The sequence below is a fragment of the Crocodylus siamensis genome, chromosome 12 (genome assembly GCF_052110815.1).
Source record: "Crocodylus siamensis isolate JL-2025a chromosome 12, ASM5211081v1, whole genome shotgun sequence".
Taxonomy (NCBI): Eukaryota; Metazoa; Chordata; order Crocodylia; family Crocodylidae; genus Crocodylus; species Crocodylus siamensis.
In genome coordinates this window covers 13,472,525-13,496,544 of record NC_143406.1, presented here as the reverse complement: position 1 = coordinate 13,496,544, position 24,020 = coordinate 13,472,525, and the positions used below count along the sequence as shown (strand labels likewise).

At 45.1% G+C, this 24,020-nt stretch overlaps 1 protein-coding gene and 1 non-coding gene across 3 annotated transcripts in view; both read right to left on the bottom strand.

Moving 5' to 3' along the window:
• PLCH2 (phospholipase C eta 2) overlaps positions 1-24,020 on the bottom strand; it is a 362,294-nt gene that overhangs the window by 47,553 nt on the left and 290,721 nt on the right. For both annotated transcript variants that reach the window (XM_090024087.1, XM_090024086.1), the window contains 4 exons: positions 10,772-10,975; positions 9,514-9,634; positions 6,418-6,589; positions 1,999-2,106 (listed from right to left, as the gene is read on the bottom strand). In XM_090024087.1, the coding sequence (XP_089880213.1) occupies positions 1,999-2,106; positions 6,418-6,589; positions 9,514-9,634; positions 10,772-10,975 (605 nt within the window). The remainder of the gene's footprint in view (positions 1-1,998; positions 2,107-6,417; positions 6,590-9,513; positions 9,635-10,771; positions 10,976-24,020) is intronic.
• LOC149854657 (U6 spliceosomal RNA) lies at positions 1,641-1,743 on the bottom strand. Its single transcript, XR_016438821.1, has one exon. It is a non-coding gene; the product is annotated as a U6 spliceosomal RNA (small nuclear RNA).

Below are 24,020 nucleotides of genomic sequence, written 5' to 3'. Positions count from 1 at the left end.
TGTGGGACTTGTAGTAGCATTTGCAGTACCCTCACACAAGGTATCCCCCCTGCTCGAAATGGTCATTCCTTGGTAACATGACTGACCCCACACAGTTAAAGCCCAGTGGGCTCAACACTACCACCACCTGGGTGTACAGTACCTTCCACTTTGAACAGAAGCAATGTCAGGCAGAGAGAAAGCAAGATAAAAAACCATAAGAGTAAAGTGTCAACACATCAGAGCTCAACATTAAGTAAAAATGTCTAAAAACTATGATAAAAACATAACCAAACATGTTCTCCTCTTTAAGACAGACTTTGAGATTCTCCATTGCTAGACTAGCTTAGCTCTAAAAAGATGTTTCTTTTCTAGTCCTAAAACAAAAGATTGTATCCATAATATAAGAGAAGGAAACAGTCAGAAACAGGGACAAAAGAGAGGTTTGCAAATGTAATCTTCGTTTCAGGCAATCTGATTTATGTTATTAAAAGTTTCTGCTTTATCTTTTATATTAAGTTTCCCTAAACTATGGTACCAAACTTGCTATGTGCTGGAAGATTAAACTGTCAGAAGAATTTTACTTTTAAAAGGCAAGAAGAAATAAGGTGTTTTTCAGGCTGAAGCACGCAGAGACAAATAGCTTCTTCCCCCCACCCCTTTAACACCTTTGTGCAGCTGAAGCGAGCTAAACACAGCATTCAGCAAGCCAACCACTGCTCGCTATAAACAACTGCTCAGCTGGGAAAACATATTCCACAGAGATGACCCAGTTTGATGTGGGTAGGCATTGAAGCGTGCAGTTTTGTCGAATACTTTACCATACAGCACACCACAGCATCAAGGAACCCATAGGAGACATTTTTTATTTTATACACACAGAAAAAACAGCTGGGAAAAAGCCACAGGCTGCTGTTACCTGCAGCAATTTACCATTGATTAATTGCTGGAAGCCCTTTTTGCAATCTACTCTCTCACACACACACAGTGTTAAGTATTTAGTAAAATATACACAGCAAATATATGTGTTTGTGTCTGCACACATATGGCAAGCTTGCTGCATGTGTCTGAGTATATTTAATAAATGCAATGGATACAGACAGACCCATCTTTATGTAAGTGCTCCCACCGGCAGCTCTCACAGACTTAAGGAGATGAAGTTGCACAGCATTTCTGAAAATCAGGGCACATACACTGACTATACACACATACACACACATGCTTGCTCTCTCTCTCCCCCCTGGTTTTAAAGAAAGACAGCACAAAAACCCCAAATTAACTTTTTGGGGATGCAGATGCTCAGCACCTCTAGGACAAAAAAAAAAATCATCAGGCCTGTACAAGTTACATCTGCTCCAATGGCTGGTTGAAACTTTCTGATTGAATTAAATTTGGTCAAAATCTTCTGTTAAATCACAGCCAAATTCTTTGAACCCCGCTCACTTGGCTTCCTGTAAAGCAGAGAGTAAAAATTGGGTCTCCCAGGCCATTACCCTAACCACAAGTCAGCTTCTTCCTTCCTTCTCTCCTTCCCACACATACATTGACATTTCAACATTTCTGGACTCAAACTATCAGGTTTTGATATGGAGAGAGAGACATATTAACCTAATTCAATGTCATGAAAGCACATCAAAGGTTCTCTTTTCATTTCTTTTCTTTAAAATAAGGAATGCTTCACGAATGTGTGTGTCATCCTTGCACAGGGACCATGCTAATCTTCTCTGTATTGTTCCAATTTTAGTAGATGTGCTGCCGAAGCTGTTTTCATGTCAATAAAACCAAGGTTCCCTGAAGAGGCTGTGAAGTAGAATGGTCATCCTCCAGCAAGCTCTATTGGTATACCCACCCCCAATCTCTACAAGATGTATTTTCAAAACACAACCACACATTGAGCTTAGGTTAGATCCATTACCTAGAACCCACATTCCCATTCCAGAAGGCGCACACACCCAGTCCCCTGGCATTCATCCCACTGTGATCAACCAGTGCTCACATACAAATGGTCATTTTACTTACATCTCCATTCATGAGTTTGCAATCATCATCAATCTCATCAGCACTGTCCTCATCAGACACTTCTCCTTCCTCTGCATCCTCACTAATATTGGCTGGAAGTTTCTTTCCCTGGAAGTTGAAAAGATAAAGCAGGCAGCTCAGTATGTGTCTCTTGGTTCAATGTGTAGAAAGTGGTTACGTACAATGGGAAACATCAAAAAGACTTAGAGTGCTTGGGGATTATGACAGTACTCCGTATAGAGCTGAGTTCTTCAGAATAAATGTAACTTGGGTTCAGTTAAGGAGGTCAAGCAAGACTCTCAAAATTAAGTAAGAAGTTTCTACTCTGGGAGTGCAGAAAGCTTTCTGCCACCATACTCTTTTTTGCTTTGTATCCATTTGGGTTATCCTACTAGCTGGCTGAGTTCACAGGAGAAAAATAATCAGTAAAAAAATTACTTCCTGTCTATTGAGACAACTGATCCTCTGAGCCAGAGACACAGCCCCCAGCTGCTACCACCATTCCACCTGTGAGCTGAGGAGTGGTGAACAATTTTGAAAGTCTGGCCTATGGTGCTCAGACTGAGACATCCCGCAATAGCTTTCTCCTGACTTGAAGGAAGAGGAATCTCTAGCTGCATTTTCTTTTCAGTCCATGGACGAGTAAGATTTCATTCCATTTAAAAGGGCAGTTGCCAATATTTGCCAGCATTAAAGCAAACTAGACATATGCAATTAAGTCAATTAATTTGCAAAACCCTAACAGAGGCTCTTTGACCGGTGTGCAGATGTTTGGATCACCTAAAACACGGTAGGAGCATTGACAGTACAACCCAGTGCATACATAGCACACAGCAGCTCTGCCTCCTCAGCATTTCTGACCTCATCCCAGAGCCTGGGGAAAAGAATTCACATGAAAATGTTCTTTTTACGAGCATAATTGCTATTAGCTGCCGTGCAATTATTTCTGACAGTGTACATTTATATCTTTACGGAATCAGAGTTGGACGAGTAGACTGTGTCCATTTCTGGATCACTGTGGGGTGAAGCACTGGGTTTGGGTTCAATATCATTCTGTTACTATGACAGTCCACCCCCTGCAGAGAGCCATGTGTCATGTGGGAATCCTTGCATCTCCTTCCTATGGTGTGGGGTCAGAAGTGTCAGATGATGGGGTGGATGGAAGTGTGCCATAAAACCAAGTTGCCCCAAACTGCAGAAGCCTGGCACAAGTTTTGCTGTTCTGTATTAAGTCTAAGCCAAGTGGCCATCCTGATTCAGATAACAGCAGACTATAATCTATATCACAGTTCATCTGGTCAAGGCACTTCCCTGGCAGAGTTCATCCACAATATACACAACATGTCTCTTGTGTTTTGTCCTGTGTTATTTTAGTTTCACATATTCTAATTTTGTTTAAAAAACCTTTAAAAACATTTCTGACATTTCCACTTCTCCCTCAATATATTAGCCATAAACTGTAAAAGCAGCTGAAACATTTCTTGCTAGTGGGCATCTTGAAAGTGAGAAGATTTGAATCAAGATAAAGATCTAATGGACGCTAATGACTTTGAGATTCACCTACTGCAGGTCTCCTGGAGATGCTAGCGCTTGCATCATAAAAGAACTTGAACTCATGCAGAATAAAAGGCTTAAAAGAAATGCTAAGCATCTCTAAACCATGGAACTAGCTGAGGGATATGGCAGGCAACCTGGGTATAATATAAGGTTTTAGAGAGATTTTAATTAACTAACAGTTGTAAAGGCATTTGGGTTCCCTGGATAAAAGAGGTGTTAAAATGTATTATTATCCTGCAGTGAAGAGAAGGGAAAGCTGGCAGAAGGGAGTGGAGAAGGATGCAGGGTGGCATTAATATTTAAATCTCTGCAAATAGAAGTTTCTAGAGATACTTCATTCAACACCACTTAAAATGATGCAGCTTAGAGCCCAGAAAAAAGCACTTCTATGTAGCCTCTCTAGAAGTTGTTACAATTGACTTCTCAACCTTATAAATCCAGCAACACATATGGAAATTAGGAGCCATTTTGTTTTTTCAATTAGAGCTTTTCCAGTGCAGTGCAATAGCAGATGGTTTGGGCAACACAACTGGCGCCTCCTGCCAATCCTCGCTGGCTTCTCACCAAGCTCCAACCAGCTACCTGCAAGACACACGGGTAACAGGCACCCACTCTCCAGCAGGTTACCACAACAGCTAAGCACAGAGGTGAACACACCAGGTGACAGAGAACTGGACCTGCCCTCCCCCACAAAAAATTTGAGCTGCATCACACATGGCTTAGACTGAGTCTGCACAGAGACCCTGGGGTTTAGCCCCAGTCAAACACCGTTATTTATTTAGACATGTGAAAACCAGCTCTGACGAGTTACTACTGCAAGATGCATAAGGAAGACTCAGTTACAACAAATCTGGCTTTGAGCTGCATTAGGATTCTTGTATGAATGTCCCCTTCAACCATGGAGGGGCCACTGCTGTGCACACAGTCATCCACAGATGAGGTCCCACAGATGTGCTTTATGTTCACTCACCAGGACTGGTGGTGAGGAAGAGAAAATCAGTTCTAGATTGGGCAAGTCACTAGCCTTGATTCCTCAGCAGGTTAGCGAGAGTCAGGACCTGCCTCCAGAGGCCTTGACTTCCAGCCTCTTGTTTTACTATCACTTCAAGTGCAAACCTTCCCCCAAATGAAGACTTAGGACTGAAATAGCATCATGACAAATCACTAATGCAAGGCAGCAAAGGCTCATTCAAAGGATATTCAGTTCTCTTCTGGCAACCCTAGATACCCAGGGCTCCCACAAGCTCCAGGTGTGAAATGCAAGCTGTGATCCCCTGTGCTCCAATGCAGCCATGAGAGGTGTCAAATTAGTCCCTTTCACCTGGACTGTCAGCACCAAAGCCTGAGTTCTGGCCATGTCCAAACCCAACAAGACACGCTTTCCAGACAAACAAACATTTCAGAGAAGAAACAGGCTGAGATTTCACGTTGGTATATAGATTATTGAACCAGCAGGTAACCTGGGTTATGAAGCAGTTACATTTTTCTTTATTTAATAGATCCTGGACTGGAAAGAGTAAAGAATAGCTTCTTTCTCATGTCACCCAGAGTACCATGCCTGTCAGTTGGGAGCATATCCCTCTTGATATGTCATTAGCATTAATGACAGCTCCATGCTCAACCCACAAACAAGCAGCGGAGACATCAACCAAAGAAGTGGTACAAGAAAACAATCCTCCAAACTCTTTGTTACAATACTCTGCAATGTGGGCAGGTGTACTAAACCAGGCTCCTAAATAAAACAGCCTTGTCATCTCTCATTTATTTCCCATCCCATACCAAAGTATGCCCAGAGGCCCTGGAATCAACATCACAAACTAACGTCCTGAAAAATGTTAGCTTATAGAAAACACACAAACACAAAGGCGACATTTTCCAATTCATGGGAGATCACCTAGAAGCCTGTAGGTTTTCAACAGCTGCAAAATAAATTCAGAAAGGACCAAGCTAACAGTGAAACCCTGTCAGATATATTTCTATTAACCTGGGTTTGAAATAGAATTTCCTAGCTGAGCTAAATGGAAGGTGCTCATTAAATTATCTCTTCCTTCCCATAATATCAGGAACAATAAACAATACAAGGACAGCAGCAGACAGGCCACCAGTCACAGACCCAAGGCAACAGGAGAGCTCAGCGAAATGGCGTGATAAAGCTGATGAAGCACGCTCACATCCCTGTTTCATTAACAGCATTTTACACCTCTCTTACTGGGGGAAAAAGACTGAATTCTGAACATTCAAAAGGATATTCACAAAATTTCAGGAAATATCACATTTTAGCTACTGTGGTACTGTGAGGGGAAAACCGTTTACCCAGATCTGCACTAAAACCTGTTCTTCAGGCTTCCTTATATATTGTCATAGGCATTTTTCAAACTGCTTGTATAGCTGACAAGCCCTTTGCACAAAGCTCGCTGCTAAAACTATTTCAGTCTCCGCTTCTCTAAACACAAGCACAAGGGCTGCCAGCACTGGACTCCTCTCTCCAGTCAGATGGTCGTAAATCCATTCTAGTTACTGACGGTCTCAGCTACAGGCCGGAGTAGTATCACATGAACAAGGTGCTCCTGGTCTCTTGGCTGTCCCATGTATGAGGACCCTCTCCTGCAAGGTGCTGAGAATTTCTTTCCATTCAAATCCTGCCGCAGAATCTAAAGAGATCCAAATGCGTACGAACGGGCACTTGGTCTGATGAGAGGAACCAGAACCCTAAACTGAATTCTGAGTGCTCTGATGTCTGGATTACCTGTAATGATTTGGGTAAGTGAGGCTGTAATGTTTTAAAACTAGAGAGCTCTTATATAATCACCACAGAGGAAATCACAAGAGCAAAATAAACCAGGACTTTTTTTTTTTTTTTACCTTAACTAATATCTTCCCTTTAAGACTCTCTGGGGAAGGCAGTTTGGTGGGATCTTCACTGTGCACTGAAGACAGATCTAGCTTGTCTCCTAGGATTTCAATAAGATACTGAGCCATCTTCTTCTGCTGGATGACGCTGCAGTGGTTCTCTATAGATAAAATAACAGGGTACCTGGAAGAGACATAAGCTGCATGTCAGCTGCATATTCAGCTGCTATCACACTGATGAAGAAAGAGCTACTTGTCTCTACAGTTCACAGTCTCACCAGAGCTACATGTCCAAAGGGGCTGGTTCGGGTGCGCAGAGAACGGAGTGTGTCCCCCACTGCTGACCCCAAAATGAGCGAGCTATTTTAAGTCAGGGAGTATTTCTATCTATCCCTGCACCCCGCTTCGACACATCTCTCAATATCCTACCTTTCTTTACGCTGTATGGGCACATACAGCCCTGGTCTCCATTGCCCCCTCTCTTCTTGCTTCATGGAAAGCTGGCACATTCCACCACCAATAAATGCTGTATATCTAAAGCCTTCAGACCCCTTTCACTCCAGGCTCTCCTGTCCTTCCTCACCCATATTGCTCAGTTGAATTGAACTGCACAGGACCCAGGAACATGTACCATCTTCCAGAAGGGAAACCTGCTATATTAAGTCTTTTGGGGAAAGACCCTGGTCAGAGAAAGTGTAGGGTCATGCAACATTCCCATCGGCACCTGTCATTTAGTAGCTTCTAAGAGACAACATGCCTCTTTGCAATGGGTCTCATTTTATACAAATCATCAAAAAAGCAAATGGATTCTCTCTTCCCCTTTCCACTTCCCATTTATCTGATGCCCCGACATGAGTAGTTTTATATCTACTATTCATATTATCTCTACCAGCTCACCATTCATTGTCTGATGAGTTGTAAGCAGCTCACTGATAAACACATGGCCAACACCTAACAGTACATCAATATATTCATGATTAGGGCAATTTTCCAGGCCCATTTTTAAATAAACAACTACTCTTCTCAAGGTGGGCTATTCAGAGGTGATAAAGAGCAAGATGAAAAGTCTCATAAAAATGTTGGCAGCTAGAGAAATGCACAGATATCCATAGGTCTTATAATCAGACACTTCACTATATAAATGGAAAGTAGGCAGATCAGGGCCAAAAATATTTGCTGTTTTATAATAAGTCAATAATTTTGGAGTGTCTTTGAGAGACATGGTTCCCCTAACAGAGGAAATGATCCAAAGCTCACTTACTATTGACTCCAATGGACCAAGTCTAGAGTTCTTTCAGTTTTCCCCACCCTGGAAACTGGATCAGGAGTTTAGGATCTGAAAAGATTAATTCAGGATTGCTTCTTCTGATAACATTGCACCAAAAAGGGGACAGTACTGTGCCTGTATGACATGGATACAATAGTAGATGGGCTGCATGGATTAATCTGGTGAAAGCTGAGCTCAGCGTGTAAAATTTAGGTCTAGATGAGCATTTGATAAATGTCCCTTAAGAAACTAACACACAAAAGGTGGGACTGCTGCCAAACCCATTCATTTTCAAGGTCTGACAACCTTGGCAAAATCCTGTAAGAGCACACCTCAAAAGCAATCAGTTTCTAGATTTGCTGTTTATTTTTAGCAGCTATTTTTGGTTTCTACAGGCTGAGGGCAAATCACACTCATCCAGGTGGGTTCATAGAACTCCAACGCTCAGGTGAGCTGATCAGCACTGTACATAATCCCGAGACAGCAGGACTCCTGGTTAGCTTACAAGTGGTGCTGGTCTGGGAGGAGTACAGACCCTGATATACAAATGTCATTTTGGTAAGTGTGAATTCTGGAATGTGGTACAAGAGGTAAGATAGAGGTGTCTGCAGTGTCCTGTGGCTCTCTACATCTCTGTGTTATAAAGAGAAACTTCATTTTTAACTGGGCAAAACACATAAGATAGAAACCACCCATTAAGCTGAGGAAAGAGCTTTCACCAAAAGCTTGCTTTTTGCCTTTGATTTGAGATAGTTACTACTATCTCAGGGAAGTTGCCCTGATTTGGAAAACTTCACTAAGTTCCAATACCTCTGTTTTCCTGTAGCACCAAAACAAGTGGCAATGCTTACTAAATAAAATACAATTTAACTTAACAATTAATAGCAATGTTATCCCTGTTTGCCTCCAGAAGAGATGGCACTGCTGTGTAGAAAGTTTAAGACTGGGCAGATACCAAAGACCCAGGCCTGGACTTCCACACAAGGGTAGCAGTGAGTGTCCCAACCACTGGAGGGAGATGTGATGACCACACCATATCCCCAACCCCACCAAACATGCACATGGGCAGTGAACACTTAATTGACACACCCAGCCACAGGAGAGCCATTGCAACCATGCTTCAAAGAATGGGAAGCAGCAGCAGACCTTTGCCTTCACAGCATCACTTATGGCGCCATGTGACTAGCTGCTCTGCCCTTTGTTATTACTAATGCCAACAGAAAGGACACCCAACAGATATGTAAATAAAAAATTCAAACTCTCCTTCACTGGTGCTGAAGGTTATTTGTACTGACAGTTACAGGTTGCTTCTCTCCTTTCCTCCTCCCCTTTTATAATTCTCTGGTCATCTGAGCACTACTGCACTGAGACAAACACCATTTCCCTTGAACAGGCTGTGCCTCCTGCACCTGAGCTGCTCCTTCCCCCTAAACCTTTGCTGCCTGGCTAGCCTCTGTCTTCTGGGCATGGGCTGGAGCCAAGTGCTCGACAGTGACCTTGGTGCCATGCACACTCAGAGCCACGTGGCTGAGCTGTCAGCTATCTGCTAATAATACTCATTGTCAGAAAATGTTAGACTCTCTGTCTTTCAGAGATGAGAACAAGTACAGACGCACGGCAATCTACTGATTCCCGCCTCCCTCAATCATCCTCGCCTTATTACTTCTGTGCCCGAGTTCTCCCTGCAGTAAATCAACATATGAATGCTTGTCTGGCTTATGCAGAACTAGGTCAGCTTTGGATGTCACTGCCTCTGCATAGGATCTGCCTAAACAGCCGTTCCAGCATATCATGGATCAATTGGGAGATGCCAGGGGGGAGTAGAAAGGATGGATACATACTCATTCTTGATGAAGGCGTATTTGTTGATGGTTTCAATCACATCTTTGAAGAGTATCTTGGAGGTCAGGGTGTATCCGTGGTGGACAATTGGTTCGCCATCTGGCCCATCCCAGCAGTCAACTGTGAAGGAGAAACAAAACTCTCATTTAAGCTGAGAACTCAGTATCAGAGCATAAACAGACAGATCTCAGCCAGAATCATTCCCACAGAGAGGAAAGGTGGAGGTTTTCCTGGTATGTGGCACTGATTTCACTTTGTAACAGCACAATCACCCTTTATGCAAACTTTTTCCTGCCATGAGTGACTCTGAGCTACCATGCTGGGAAAAATGCCCAAAACCTGCAGCTTCCTGTGGTGCTCCAGCTTCAATGCCTGCCTAGCATGGGTTTGTGCCAACCCCTATGTGCGTCTCCTTGCACTTGGCTCAACAGCTTTCCTCTGCAGGCACTTGTTGGCCATGAAGCTCCGTTGTGAACAGATGACTCAGAAAGCACTGGCTGAAAAAGCTTCAAGCAAGAAGGATGTTCTTTTATGAGCATGCAGGAGTTGTATCTTCATGTGAAAAGATACAGCACTAAAGCATAAAACTCCCATTTGGATTCAAAATGATAAGAAACAGAGATGTTAGCTGAGCTCTTTAGGACAACACCAAAGCCAACATCTCACCCTCCTGTGAACTCTCCCATCCTTATACTTGCTTACATCTACATTTCCACTTGTTACTTCATTGCTCTGAGTACATGCAACCACTTTCATGGGCCTCAACCTGCTCAGCCTGCAATAACGATCTTTTGGAGATTGTGGACTCCAGAGCAGCAGACTCTGGGACGTATTTCCCAGCATAGATAAAGGCTTAGAAACAGTCAACATTTTCCACAACAAGACCCCTTTTTCATTCAGAGTGCAGCTAGCCATCCGAATCTCTCCCACTTAGCAACACATTCGCAAAACCCTGGTACGTGTGTATACCAATGGCCTCTGATAGATGAAAACTTTTCTCTTCTCCTTCATAAGATAAATTCCAACTTTTTGCAAGAATGAACAACACTTTTCTCTTCCTCTTTCTTATCCCTGTATTCTGGAAAACATTGTAGCAATGAGGCCAAGATTAGGGATGTAACTGCAACCTTATTTCGCTGGACTGTATGTTAAGCCTTTCCCTCCATTCAGCAGTCATGAGCCTTCCCTTCAGAGATGAGATAACACAAACTCCAGAGCTTCCCAGTCACCACACAACTATTCCCTGTTGAACTTTACCTTCCACACAGCGACAGCCGGACTGCAGCACCCAGGAGTACATGTCCACTCTGGACTGAGACATCAGCTGATCCCCCATGAGGTAGGTGTTATGTGAAGAGGTGATGAAGTAGTGGCTTAACGGATGAGACATGTCCTGATTCACCTGGTAGTGTTCTGGGTTGAAGATATCCCCTGAAGGGCTCCGCATGTAATTGGTGAAGCCTGGAGGGGCAGAAGATCAAAACACATGCACACCAGAGTCTAACACCAGAATGCATTGCTCTGAGCTGTTCTGTACCTACCTTTAACAACTTTCCTTTGCTCAACAGATTTACTGCCCTCTTCTCCTCTTCAAGTGATTATTTCATTTACATAACGGAGTTAAACAAAAGTATTTGTTCTGCCTGTTAGTTATCTTAGGCTGCATCGGCTTCTCTCTCAGACCTGAAGAAGGCTGCTTTGTGCCCAAAAGCTTGTCTAACATCTCACCCAACTATACAGTTTGTTCACTAAAAGATACGGCCAAACAAACCAGCTGTCCTGTGGTGATGAGTTCCACTGCCTAATTACATGTTGTGTTAAAACAGCTTCCTTCCCATGCACTTGCCCCCTTGCTGCTTTGTTTGCCTTTTGATGAGAGTTTATTGGTAAGTTTGTTCACCAGGAAGCTGCCAGCTGCCACATTTTCTCAGTCTTCCCAAAGTGGCCCAAAATGATATGAAAATTCCCCCATGAGGCCTCAAAACACACTTTATTTCCATGACTTACTGACTTAGCATTCAGGCTGATAGCAAGCTGCTGTAATTAGGATTCAAACAAATATTTATTTATAATTTACCAAGAAAAATAAATGAAGAGCGTTGTACAAATATTTCTCTCCTTGTCCATGATAATTGGGAACACATGATAAATAATCAACATGTTCCACACTTGAAATAAGCAAAATTAGATCAAAACTCCTTTGTATGCTGGTAACATTCAACACCGTTACAATGTACATATCAAGTCCAGTTTTTCTGCTTTTTCATACTGCAAATGATAAGCAACTCATACTACCTACCATATCAAGATGGCTAGACTGATCTGAAGCCAGGAAGGCGGAAGGGGAAGACATTTCTAAATAAACATGCTGTGATCACAGATTATCCATTTTATAACAATATAACCCGGGTTGTACACTGAGGTAATATTAAGTGTTAAAAATGCATCGCTTCAAACATTCTAAGAATGAAATTTCCTGTATAATCCATCTCCTTTTATAATAATCATTTGGGGAATGAACAACTGGTATATTACTACTCTGCTAGCCCAGCCTTGCAGAACTGGAAGAATTGCACAAAAATTTATCAACGCCCCAAAAAGCCACTTACCATGAGAAAAATGACTTACTTCCCCTCATCAAAACAGAGACTCCTTTGGTGGAAGCTAATTCTAATTCTACGGGCAGAGCAAAATTTCAGTTCATTTGGTAATATGTGTTTAAGTGACTGATTTGGGTAATGAGAAATCTAAGGTTCTGATTGTAGGTGTAACAACTGTATTCATATTCCAGCAGCAACTATAGTACATCAAGTGTTGACCAAAGAAGAAGGCAAAGAAAAAAGGGTATAGACCTCACAAATGTCAACATCTGATTCATCAACAGCATGAATCAATTTCTCAGTGGGATTTTTTTCTGGCATGTCAGTGGCATGATAGAATTTGTCTCAAAATGATGGATAGTCCTGGCAGGGTGTACACTGGTTGCACTTCTCTTCACCCCAAATATTGTTCATGTAAGTGAACACTATGGCTACTGACAGACATTCAATAAAAGGTGTGCACAGCAGTGGTGCAATTGTGGGATCGGGAATCAGATCCCAATTGCACCCTATTGCTGGTAAAGGGGGAGTCTGGAACCATGATCTCAGGTTCCCCCTGCACTGGAAAGTAGCAAGCCAGGTGCCCAGTCCTCCCACTGTGCCAGTCAGCTGACACTCCCAGCAAGGGGACTGCACTGAAACCAAGGGCTCTGATGCACTCCTGCAGCTGCGAGCACTGATCCGCTGACACTTCCAGCCATGGGAGCATGCCAGAGCCAAGGGATCTGCGGCTGGGAGTGCCAATCAGCTGACCAGAGCTCCCAGCCATGGGAGCACACCAGAGAGAAGGGCTCCAACACACTTCCAAGGCTGAAAGCACTGATCAGCTGGTTGATCAGCACTGCCCAAACACTCAGTTTAAGGTGGGATGGGAAACGGCCACAAAGTTTTACACATATTTTGTGTAATAACTTTGTGGCTTATTCCCCATTTTATCACCTCATTAACTGGTTAATCACACTTTAAGTGTAATGTCTACCAGGGAGAGGCCTGTGTATTTATGGTAAACACAGATCAATTTCTGCTTTTGATATATCATGGATAAACGGTTGTTTTATTTACTGAAATAAATAAATAAAAATAAAACAATCAGAAAAGCAGGGAGAAGCAGGATTTGTTTGGTAATGTTTTTTATTGAGCCAACTATATCTGGGGTGTCCAGCCCATGGGGCTGAATGATCTTGCTCATGGGTCTCAGACTGACCCCACATGCCACATATGGGGCTGGTCTGACACAAGGGTAGGACCTGGTGCCACGGGCACTGCTTGCAGCACAGGGAGTCAGTCTGCAATGTGAGCTGCATGCAGCACCTGTGCCAAACCAATCCTGCCCACTGGCTTTGGGGTAGTCTGGATCAGGATCTGCCACAGCCACTGTGCAGGGCTATCTGGTGGGGCACTACATGCAGCATACACCCTGTGCTGGCCCCTTGAACTATGAGTAGTGCCCACAGGACAAGGTCTGCTCATATGCTGTGTATGCTGCATGTAGCGCCCCACCAGAACCAGTGCTCAGAGTCAGTCTTGTGGGGTGCCACAAGCAGTGCACACCCCACCCCATGCTAGGCCCCTGGGCCACAGGCAGTGTTTGCCATGCCAGGTACAGCCCATGTGCCTGCAGCACAAGTCCAGAAGTGGGACTGGCACATGCTGCCTGTGGCACAGGGGGCCAGCATGGGAAGTGTGCAGCATGCGGTGCCCCACTGGACCAGCCCTGCCTACTGACTCTGGCATGGCCAGATCTGGCCCAGAAATCCTCATCTAGCTCACAGGGCTGAATTAGTTTGACACCCCTGAATTATACAGACCTGAGGAAGGGCAATTTGTGCTCAAAAGCTTGTATATAGTCTGTCTCAACTATATAATCCAAAAAAAAATATTACCAAATCTATTTCAGATGTCCTGAAAGACATGCCTTGAATACCATGAGAAAATTCAGCAGCAAAAGTGGAATGTACGGATACTAAAGCTATGCTGGAGTGACAGCATATAAAAGGACTGGAATCAGGTTGGAGAGTAATTCTCCCACAGGTCACTGGCTCTGATCCTGCCCAGGTAAGCTGCTACCTCTAAGCACGTATTACAAAACTCTTGTGAGCAAAGATCATCTTCCTGTGACATGTGTGCACAGCACCTACAGCACCAGAAGCCTACAGGTTGTTTTTTTTCACCTAATGTCATAAAGCCCTGGACCCAAAGCGCTACTTTAATACAAAAAAAAATTGCTGCCAGGTGAAGAGAAGGTTTGAACTTAGACTGAACTTACATGTAGCTAGACAAAACTCCTGCAACAAAACCAGAAGCTACATCAAACGAGTCTGGCTCCATTTACAAAACTAACCCAAATGATCTCCTCCCAAACTCTAAGATTAGTTTCTGTCATTGGCTCTCTCTCAGCATCCATAAGACTCAATAAGCAGGTAAGTAACCTTCAGTATGTGCACCAATCATTTTCTGCCTTCTACTAAGCTACCGAGATGGATCTACAGAAATTCAGTGGCCTCAGTTTCTCTAGCTAAGGTACTGGATTGAGAAGTGACAGGCAGCGCAACTTGGAGTTACAGAGATCTTAACTACTGATGTTTCAGGAATCTGAACCTCACAGGGGCCACCTGGCGTTTTCACAAACTGACACTATTCTCCACTGTGCATCTGGGGAAGGGGCTTGTCGCTCTTTGGCAAACTCATCCTCAAGTTCTTGTGGCTAACAAACCTGGGCCCAGACCCAGGAGGGCTTGCTGCACATCTGCAAGCCATCACTCTGCCCCAATATTCCTTTTACTTTTCAGTGAAAACTTCTAAATCTGCTCAGTTCCCTGCTGCTCTGTTTGGTCTGGATATTTTCTAATCTTCACAACTGCTGGTGCTGCCGTTTGACTTTGTGTCTGTACTTGGGCTGTGACAGATTTGTCAATTTTGTTGCTGTAACCTTCCTGGCAACCAGCCCTGAAATGCATCTTTACATTCACCTTGAAGCCCATATACAACCCTCCACACACGTACCCAAGCAAAGAGAACACACTGTCACATAGCCTGTGGGAGATGGTTTGTGGAAGTACTGTTGTCCTGTTTAAAGGGAAAGGCAGCCAAAAGCTTGGAATCTCTCCTGGTTGTCGTCTACATTTCCCTGCATGGCCACAAGTTTGAGGGACAGGCATCCTATCCTTACCTCAAGTGGACATAATCCCACATGGCAAAATATCTGGCACCATCAGCAGCCCCCAGTCAGGCATTCCTTACTGAAAGCACATTGCAGGCCAGAAGCAATAGCTAGAAGACGGCGGTCAGGGAGCATACATTTGTCCAAACTCAATAAAATCCATTTGCATTCTGTGCATAAGGACAGAGGTAAAAGTTCCAAGTCTTTTTGCCATAGGATACATGGTTTTTCTCACTGGTGCCACTTGCACTTCCACCACAGTGGTGAGAGGGGCTTTCTGGCTAGTAAACCTATGACTATGTGCATAACTTTGCCATTCCCCAACATGGGAAGGAGTAGAAGAGCTGCCTGGGGTATGGTCTTAAATATAGACAAGCTCTAGTGCCATGTCCAGCCTGAAAAGAGGAAATTTCTCCTCTCTCCTTCAACTCCCTGGAGATCCTTAGCCTAGCTGGTTTGGCTGTGTCCTGGTTCCTGGATCTGACCTCCTGTATGAGGGCTCTGGTAAGCAATATTACTTTGAATTCACCTAAGCACCGTCTTCATGCACACATGTATTGTAGACCTGGCATAGTGCCACTCTTCAGGGTGATGCTCAGACATGGCAGATGAAGAATTCATTTTGAAAAGTGGCAGACTCTTTGCTGATGGAGCAGACTCCTCACCTTGAAGGACTTGGCACCAGAAGATCGTACTTTTTCAGAATTAGGGAGCTTGAGTGGAGGATGCGGGGGGGAAGTCAGGGAAAGCTTATTTTTCCCTGCAGTTGAGGAAGTGCTGCCCATGTGTTCAATGGGGGCCTGTACGTATGCATAGCCACCCCCATTTCGACACACCTCTCCTCACTCATGCACCCAGGACACACTGACATACTGAACCTCAGCTTCCATCCCAAGTGTCCTATAAAACCTTTTCATTCATTTCCACTGAAAACTTGAAGTTCTTCATTCCTTTTGGGTCTTAACAGCTGTTGACAGTATTGATGCCTTTATTCACTGGGATCTCAGCTTTGTTACAATCATTCCCCTGGCATCTTGCTCATTATTCCATAAACAAAGCAGTGTCTATATAAAGACGTTGCCAAGCTCCTAAATGCATTAGAGTGCTCACTTCTCTAACTCAGTGACAGATTGATGTATTGTTTCACTAGAGCTACGCATGGAGAGGGGAAAAAAAAAAATCAAACCACAACTCTCTGAATCAGTCTTGCAATATTGGCCTTCAAGCTGCAATGAACTCGGGCACAAATTACTGCAAAAAGCCTCTTTAGGAAGGTTCTCACAGGCTTCACAATCCAATTTTGGGCTTTAATTAAGTACATATTAAAACCTGAGCTGTTAAATGTAGGCTGCAACCAAAACTGCTAGAGTTAAAGGCTGAGCAGTTCTAGACTACTTTGACCTCAACTTAATGCACTCGCTGCTAGGAAGGGCCCTAAACCAAAACAGTCCTATAAGCACAACACTTAAGAGTTGTGCTGAATAAGGGCCATGATGCCAGGCTTGCTACAGAGCTCTGGCAATTGATTTGAACCCGGGTGCAGCCCCCGGCATGTCCAGACTTGCACAACTGAAGCCAAAATAAGCCCAGTCTGCCCACCTAAGGCCAGACCAAAAGTAAACACACATTCAACCCTGCAACTCCCCTTTGCTAAAACCAAAGGCAACAAGAAAGCTGAAATGTATGGATTTCCACCAGGGACCAAACTCAAATATTTACATGTTTGTTTCCCAATGGATTTTTTCCAAAGATATCTGTATATCTTGTTGGGAAGGGCAGCATATCAAATAAATAAATGCGCGCGCGCACACGCACGCACACACACACACACACACACACACACACACACACACACACAGAGAGATCATCTTAGGGCTTGTCCACAACAAAGACATTTTGGAATATAAATTTAAAACAGTAACTATTCAGGAATAACTCCATGTGTAGGAACTTCTGTTCCACAATAAATTTGTCTTTATCTGGGTCATCTAAATTCGGTGGTGCTCAACCTTTTTCCCCAGTGGGCTGGATGGTCAGTGCCTGGTCCCTCCATGAGTCACATCTGGTCCATGGCCCTGATCTGGTGCCTGGGGTGGGACCAGCAGGGCCCCATCAGCATGGGGAAGGGGGTGCAGCTTGGCACCAATCTGGTCCCATGACAGGGAAGGGGCTTGGCGTAGCCCCAATCCAGTCCTGCAGTTGGAAGGGGCATGGCCTTGCCCTAATTTAGTTGTGAAGGGAGAAGGGGCACAGCTTGGCTCCAGTTCAGTTGTGCAGGGAGAAGGGGACATGGCTTGGCCCTGATGCTTTAACTGTGCAGGGAGAAGGGGGCTTAGCCCAGCCCCATCTGGTTGTGCAGGGGGAGAGGGCATGGGAATTTGGCATGGGGGGGTGGCAGTATTAATGGCCACTGGTCCCCTGCTGCCAAATTTCCTGACTCATGGGGAACCCCACAGGCTATTGCTCTACAGGCTGCATTTGTTCCATGGGCTGGAGGTTGAGCACCTGTCTTAATCCATTCCCAGAGTGGACTAAGTGAATTCAGAAAAACAGGCCCACATATTCCTTACACTCCAGGGAATTACACAATTATGTGCCCGTGTAATTTTGCTCGTAAAATGTATGACCGCACATAATTGCATAATACCACATAATTCCCCAAGGTGTAGCTGGTGAGAGAGAAGGGAAGCACCTGCCTGCAGGAGAAGGGGGAGGGGCATGGGAGTATGTGTGTGGTTTGTGGGTAGGTGTGAGCCCTCTCGCCAAACCCCACCCTACCCCACGGTGCGCATCCTCCATAACCCTCTGGGTTAAAACCCATGGGGAACATGGCACAGGGGACACAACAGTGGGAGTCTACTACAGACCTCCCACTCAAAGTCCTGAGCTTGACCAGGAGTTCGCCCAGGAACTGGCTGAGCCCGCATGCTCCAGGACCATGGTTGTCATGGGTGACTTCAATTACCCGGACATCTCGTGGAAGGATCACTCAGCAAAATCTGAACAGCCTCAAAGCTACCTCTCAAGCGTGGATGACCTCTACCTGACTCAAGAAGTCTATGGGCCAACGAGAGGCAAAGTAATGCTTGACCTGGTACTGGCTACTGGGGATGACCTAATTGGTGACCTAGTGATCGATGAGAAGCTGGGTGACAGCAACCACGAGCTGATCACCTTCACCATCCGCCGTAAAGCTGGCAAGTCAGTCAGCAACACGGAAGTCCTTGACTTCAGGAAAGCTGACTTTGACAAGCTCAGGAAGCTTGTCAGTGAGGCCCAAAGGGACCATGAGCCCAGGGAGAGGGGAGTTCAAGAAGAGTGGTTGCTCCTCAAGGGAGCGATCCTCAATGCACAAGCTAAGTCTGTTCCATCTCAGAGGAAAGGCAGCAAGAGGGCACAGCAGCCCCCCTGGATCTCCAGGGACCTAGCAGACCTCCTGAGGCTAAAAAGAAAGGCCTACAAAGGATGATGGACAGGATTCACCTCCAAGGAGGATTATTCTGCACTGGTCTGGTTCTGCAGGGAGCAAACCAGGAAAGCTAAGGCTGCAACTGGACTCCAACTAGCTTTGAGCATCAAGGACAATGAAAAGTCCTTTTTCAGATATTTGGGGAGCTGGAGGAAAAGCAAGGGCAACACTGGACCCCTGCTGAACCAGATGGGACAGCTGACAACTGACGCCCAGGAAAAAGCCAATCTATTAAATGGGTACTTTGCATCAGTCTTTCATCAGTCTCATGGGACGCCCATGCCCGCTATGGGACAGGGAGGTCCGGGTGAGGGAGATCTCCTGCTCTCCATTAATGCTGACCTTCTGAAGGAACATCTTGAGAAGCTGGATACCTTCAAGTCAGCCCGCCCTGACAATCTACACCCCAGGGTACTCAAGGAGCTGGCGGGCATCATAGCTCAGCCCCAGGCACGGATTTTTCAAAACTCCTGGTGCTCTGGTGTAGTGCCTGAAGACTGGAAGAAGGCCAATGTAGTGCCTATCTTCAAGAAAGAGAGGAAAGTGGATCCGGCTAACTATAGGCCCATCAGCCTGACTTCTATCCCGGGGAAGATCTTAGAAAGGTTTATTAAAGAGGCCATCCTTAATGGACTGGCTGGCGCCAACATCCTAAGGGATAGCCAGCACAGGTTTGTTGCAGGTAGGTCTTGCTTGACCAACCTCTATGACCAGGTGACCTCTCACCTGGACAAGGGGGAAGAGATTGATGTCATATATCTTGACTTCAAAAAGCCTTCGATCTGGTATCCCATGATCACCTCTTGGCGAAACTGGCCAACTGTGGCCTTGGGTCCACCATGATCCACTGATTGGGAAATTGACTCCATGGTCAGACCCAGAAAGTAGTAACTGATGGAAGTCAATCACCGTGGTGCCCTGTGACCAGTGGGGTCCCTCAAGGCTCTGTCCTTGGACCCATATTGTTCAACAGCTTCATTAATGATGTGGACATTGGAGTCAGGAGTGGACTGGCCAAGTTAGCCAATGACACCAAACTTTGGGGCAAAGCATCTACACCAGAAGACAGGCAGGTGATCCAGGCTGACCTGGACAGGCTCAGCAAATGGGCAGACAAGAACCTGATGGTGTTTAACACTGAAAAATGCAAGGTTCTCCACCTTGGGAAAAAAACCCTGCAGCATCCTTTTAGGCTCGGCAGTGCTATGCTGGCTAGCACTACGGAAGAAAGAGATTTGGGGGTCGTGACTGACCACAAGATGAACATAAGCCTGCAGTGTGATGCTGCGGCTAGTAAAGTGACCAAAATGCTGGCTTGCATCCATAGATGCTTCTCAAGCAAATCCCAGGATGTCCTTCTCCCCCTGTACTCGGCCTTGGTGAGGCCGCAGCTAGAGTAATGCGTCCAGTTTTGGGCTCCACAACTAAAAAAAGATGTGGAGAAGCTTGAGAGAGTGCAGAGAAGAGCCACGCGCATGATCAGAGGTCAGGAAAACAGACCTTACGATGACAGCCTGAGAGCCATGGGACTCTTCAGCCTGAAAAAGTGGCGGCTCAGGGGTGATCTGATGGCTACCTATAAGTTTATCAGGGGTGACCACCAGGATCTGGGGGAACATTTGTTCACCAGAGCGCCCCAAGGGATGATGAGGTCTAATGGTCATAAACAACTACAAGGCCATTTCAGGCTGGAGATAAGGAAGAATTGCTTTACTGTCCAAGCCCCCAAGGTCTGGAACAGCCTGCCATCAGAGGTGGTTCAAGCACCTACATTGAACACTTTTGAGAGCAAATTGGATGCTTCTCTTGCTGGGATCCTATGCCCCCAGCTGACTTCCTGCCCTTTGGGTTGGGGGCTGGACTCGATGATCTCCCAAGGTCCCTTCCAGCCCTAATGTCTGTAATGTCCATGAAATCACTGGCGGCGGCATCCTGGCCAGGGCAGGCAGAGCCCCTGGCAGCACACGTGTGCAGCTGAATACCTGCAGCTGCATGTGGTTCCCACCTGCAGTGTCATGAGCCTCATGTGCTGGCACAGAACCAGCCCAGTCTGGCCCAAAGGCAACTGCCAGTAGGCTGAACTGGGCTGGCTCCATGGCACCCTGTGTAGCCCCCAGGATTTGCCAGAGCTGCACTGCCACGGGTTCTGCCTGCTGAGGCCAGGAGCACCCTGAGGGTCTGCTGGCACCAGGGGCTGTGCCAAGGGGGCATGTGGTGGCAGGAGCTATGCTCAGGGGGGTACGTGTGGTGGCAGGAGCTGTCCTGGGTGGCGTGTGTGGCAGAGGGGGGCTGTGAATGGGGGAAGCGTGGTGGTGGGGCTGTGCACAGAGGGGAGCATGTGGCCCCCACCCATAAATCACACACACTCCCATACCCACACCCCCACAAACCTCCCCACACACCTTCATGAGCCCCACACACACCCACACCTTCAAACCCCACCACGCACACCCAACACAACCCTGCCATACACAAGTACCTAAAGAAGTAGCTAAAGAAGATTCAAATAGTGTTATATTTAGTTTAGTTTGTAAAAAAAAAATTGTGCATAATTTTGAATTTTTCTGTGCATAATTCCCTGGAATGTAATTCCTGACACACTGGATGCATCTACACAAGACACTACACTGCTGTTGCAACGAGCTACAATGACTTAGCTCATTGCTACGGCAACATAGCATCAGCAGGCACTAACTGTGATGCTGAGGCTTCTGCACAGTAGGGTTGGAAATGACCCACGTGCTGCCGGGACTGCACAGGAACAGCTTTACTGCACATTTAGTACTTGTGCATGGTGTAGACATGCCGACTGAATTATTTCAGCAAACTGTGCAAAGACAAGCCCTTGGATGTCAAAACTTCACCTTCAAATCAGAATGTGCAAGTTCTCAGGAAAACTTGTGAAAATGTGACAGAGGTCCTGATAGAGACTGTCAGCTGCATTCAGCTGTGTCATCTCCTTCTGTACAACTCTATAGGATGCAGCATGGTAGTTCTAAAACTAAGCTGGGTTAGTGGGTCAGCCCAACCTTGTGGAAGGATCCTATGGAAGGTAATGGAAAATAACAGCCTTTCTCCAGAGAGGCTAAAGAGAAGTCTGCTTCTACTGTGCCAGATTCCAGCATAACCTAAAGGAAAGGGTCCCATTACCTATAACATTCTGTAGGTTAAAATTATTTTTGCAGAACCTAAGTGTCTTCATCCCAATTAAAAAAGCTTTTTCATACAAACAGCTGGGTTAAGTACATGGTGAAAGCAAAATATTTGTTTAGCAATTCTGACCACACATGAATGTGTGCGCAGTACACGCGTGTTGGCTACAGATCATTATCAAAATAATTTTGCCTTCTTGCCCTGTTTAAATCATTATTTGCCTGGCTTGCATTCATGCCACTTAGCGCAGAATTAGAGGGTGGGAAAGACTTCCAGGGTCATTTAGTCCAATCCCCTGCACAGCTGCTGAATTTGCTGTTGCTACAGCAATCAGATGCTCCTAAAATACATGTTTGAAGGAAATGCCTAAGTACATGAGAACATACGTAAGAACTGCTATTTACTGGGTCAGGCCATAGGTCCATCTTGCCATGTCTTGACAGTGTCAGAGAATGGATTCTGTAAGCGAGAGTGAACTGGGTATGACCAGGGTTGTTTCCATTGTTCCTCTCTCACTTCCAGCCTCCAGCATTTAAGGTCTAGGGAGTTCTGATTCAGAGGCGGTGCCCCTTGCTCCCATGCTCAATCTCCTTTCTAAACTGAACAGTCCTGGCCTCTTCAGTCTCGTGTCTTATGGAAGCCTTTCTATGCCACTGATCATCCTTGTTGCCCTTCTCTAGGTTTTCTCTATTTTTTTTGAGGTGTGGGGACCAGAACTGAGCACAGTATTCAAGGTATGGATGCACTGTGGATTTATAAAGGGGCATCATGCATTCTGGTTTTCTCTGATTTAAAAAAAAATTGCCAGTTTTCAGTTAAAAAAAAGTAACTCCAAATCCACATTTTTCTGTAATTTAAATGAAACACCACATATATATGTATATAGTGATGTTTCATTTTAATCATGGAAAAATGTGGATTTAGGGTTACTTTTTTTTTTTTTTTTTTTTTAACTGAAAATTGGAATTTTTTTAAAATCAGAAAACCAGGATTCCTGGGCAAAATTATGCTTTCTGTTTTGTTTACAATTCCTTCTTAATAATCCCTAAAATTTTGTTTGCCTTTTTGACAACTGCTGAGCACTGAGCTGATGTTTTTAGCGAACTGTCCACAGTGACTCCCAGATCTCTTTCTTGTGTGGTAACAGCTAACGTAGAACCCATCATATTTGTAATTGGTATTTTTCCAATTCCAACACTCAACCTGCCACCAACAGCAACACCTCAAGGCACTCTCCACCATTCAACAAGCAGGGACCATGCTGTCTGCACTTTTCCTTGACCACAAAGAACCTCTACTCATATACAATGCCCCCCAGAAAGTAGGTCTCAAACAAAAATGAGGCATGAAGCCCCATAACAACACTAGTTAGCCCCCTTCCACAGATTATTTACAAGACCTAGCCCTATTTGATGGGGTATGACAGATGCAACTTAGGAGTCTAAATGAATACACTCCCAATTCCTGCCCTTGACACAAACGCACTGTGGCATTAGGCCAGCATGTAAGATCTGAATACCACAATCAAAAGAGCTCCCCCAGCAAGCCATGGCTAGTTTGCGTCAAAGCAAGCAGCTGGGCAAACCAGATCAAATAGGATGAAAAATTAATGGGACGACTTGCACACTAACGAAAACAGGATCAGCTGCTCCCAGCAAATTAATCACTCTCTCATTCTGGAAGACTCAACTGTCAGAGGAGTGGTTTGGTGCACAGCTAATAGGGCACCCCGTGAACTGGTGCCGTTGGTTTTTTCAAGCACTTGCTGAAGTTTAATACTGAAATTACCATAATTACTTAACACTAACCAGGCTGATCAGCCTACGAATGAGGAAAAATGGATGAATCAATGTGATGCCGGGAGCCTGAAACAAAGACTTCAGGAGTTTTGTTACCCTTTCAGGAAAGGCTATAGTCAAACTTAGCACTTTACTGAGCTGAACGGGAAGGTGAGAGGTACCTGTGTGTCTCTATAAGACAAGCCAACTCTCTCACGCCAATTCCTAGCAGATAAGTGCCACAGGACAGAAAACCACCCTCTCTGCTCAGGGTACAGATTTGATCATAGATGGAGGGAGAAAATATTATTTGTGGGGGCTGAGGGCATGCGTCAGCATGAGAACT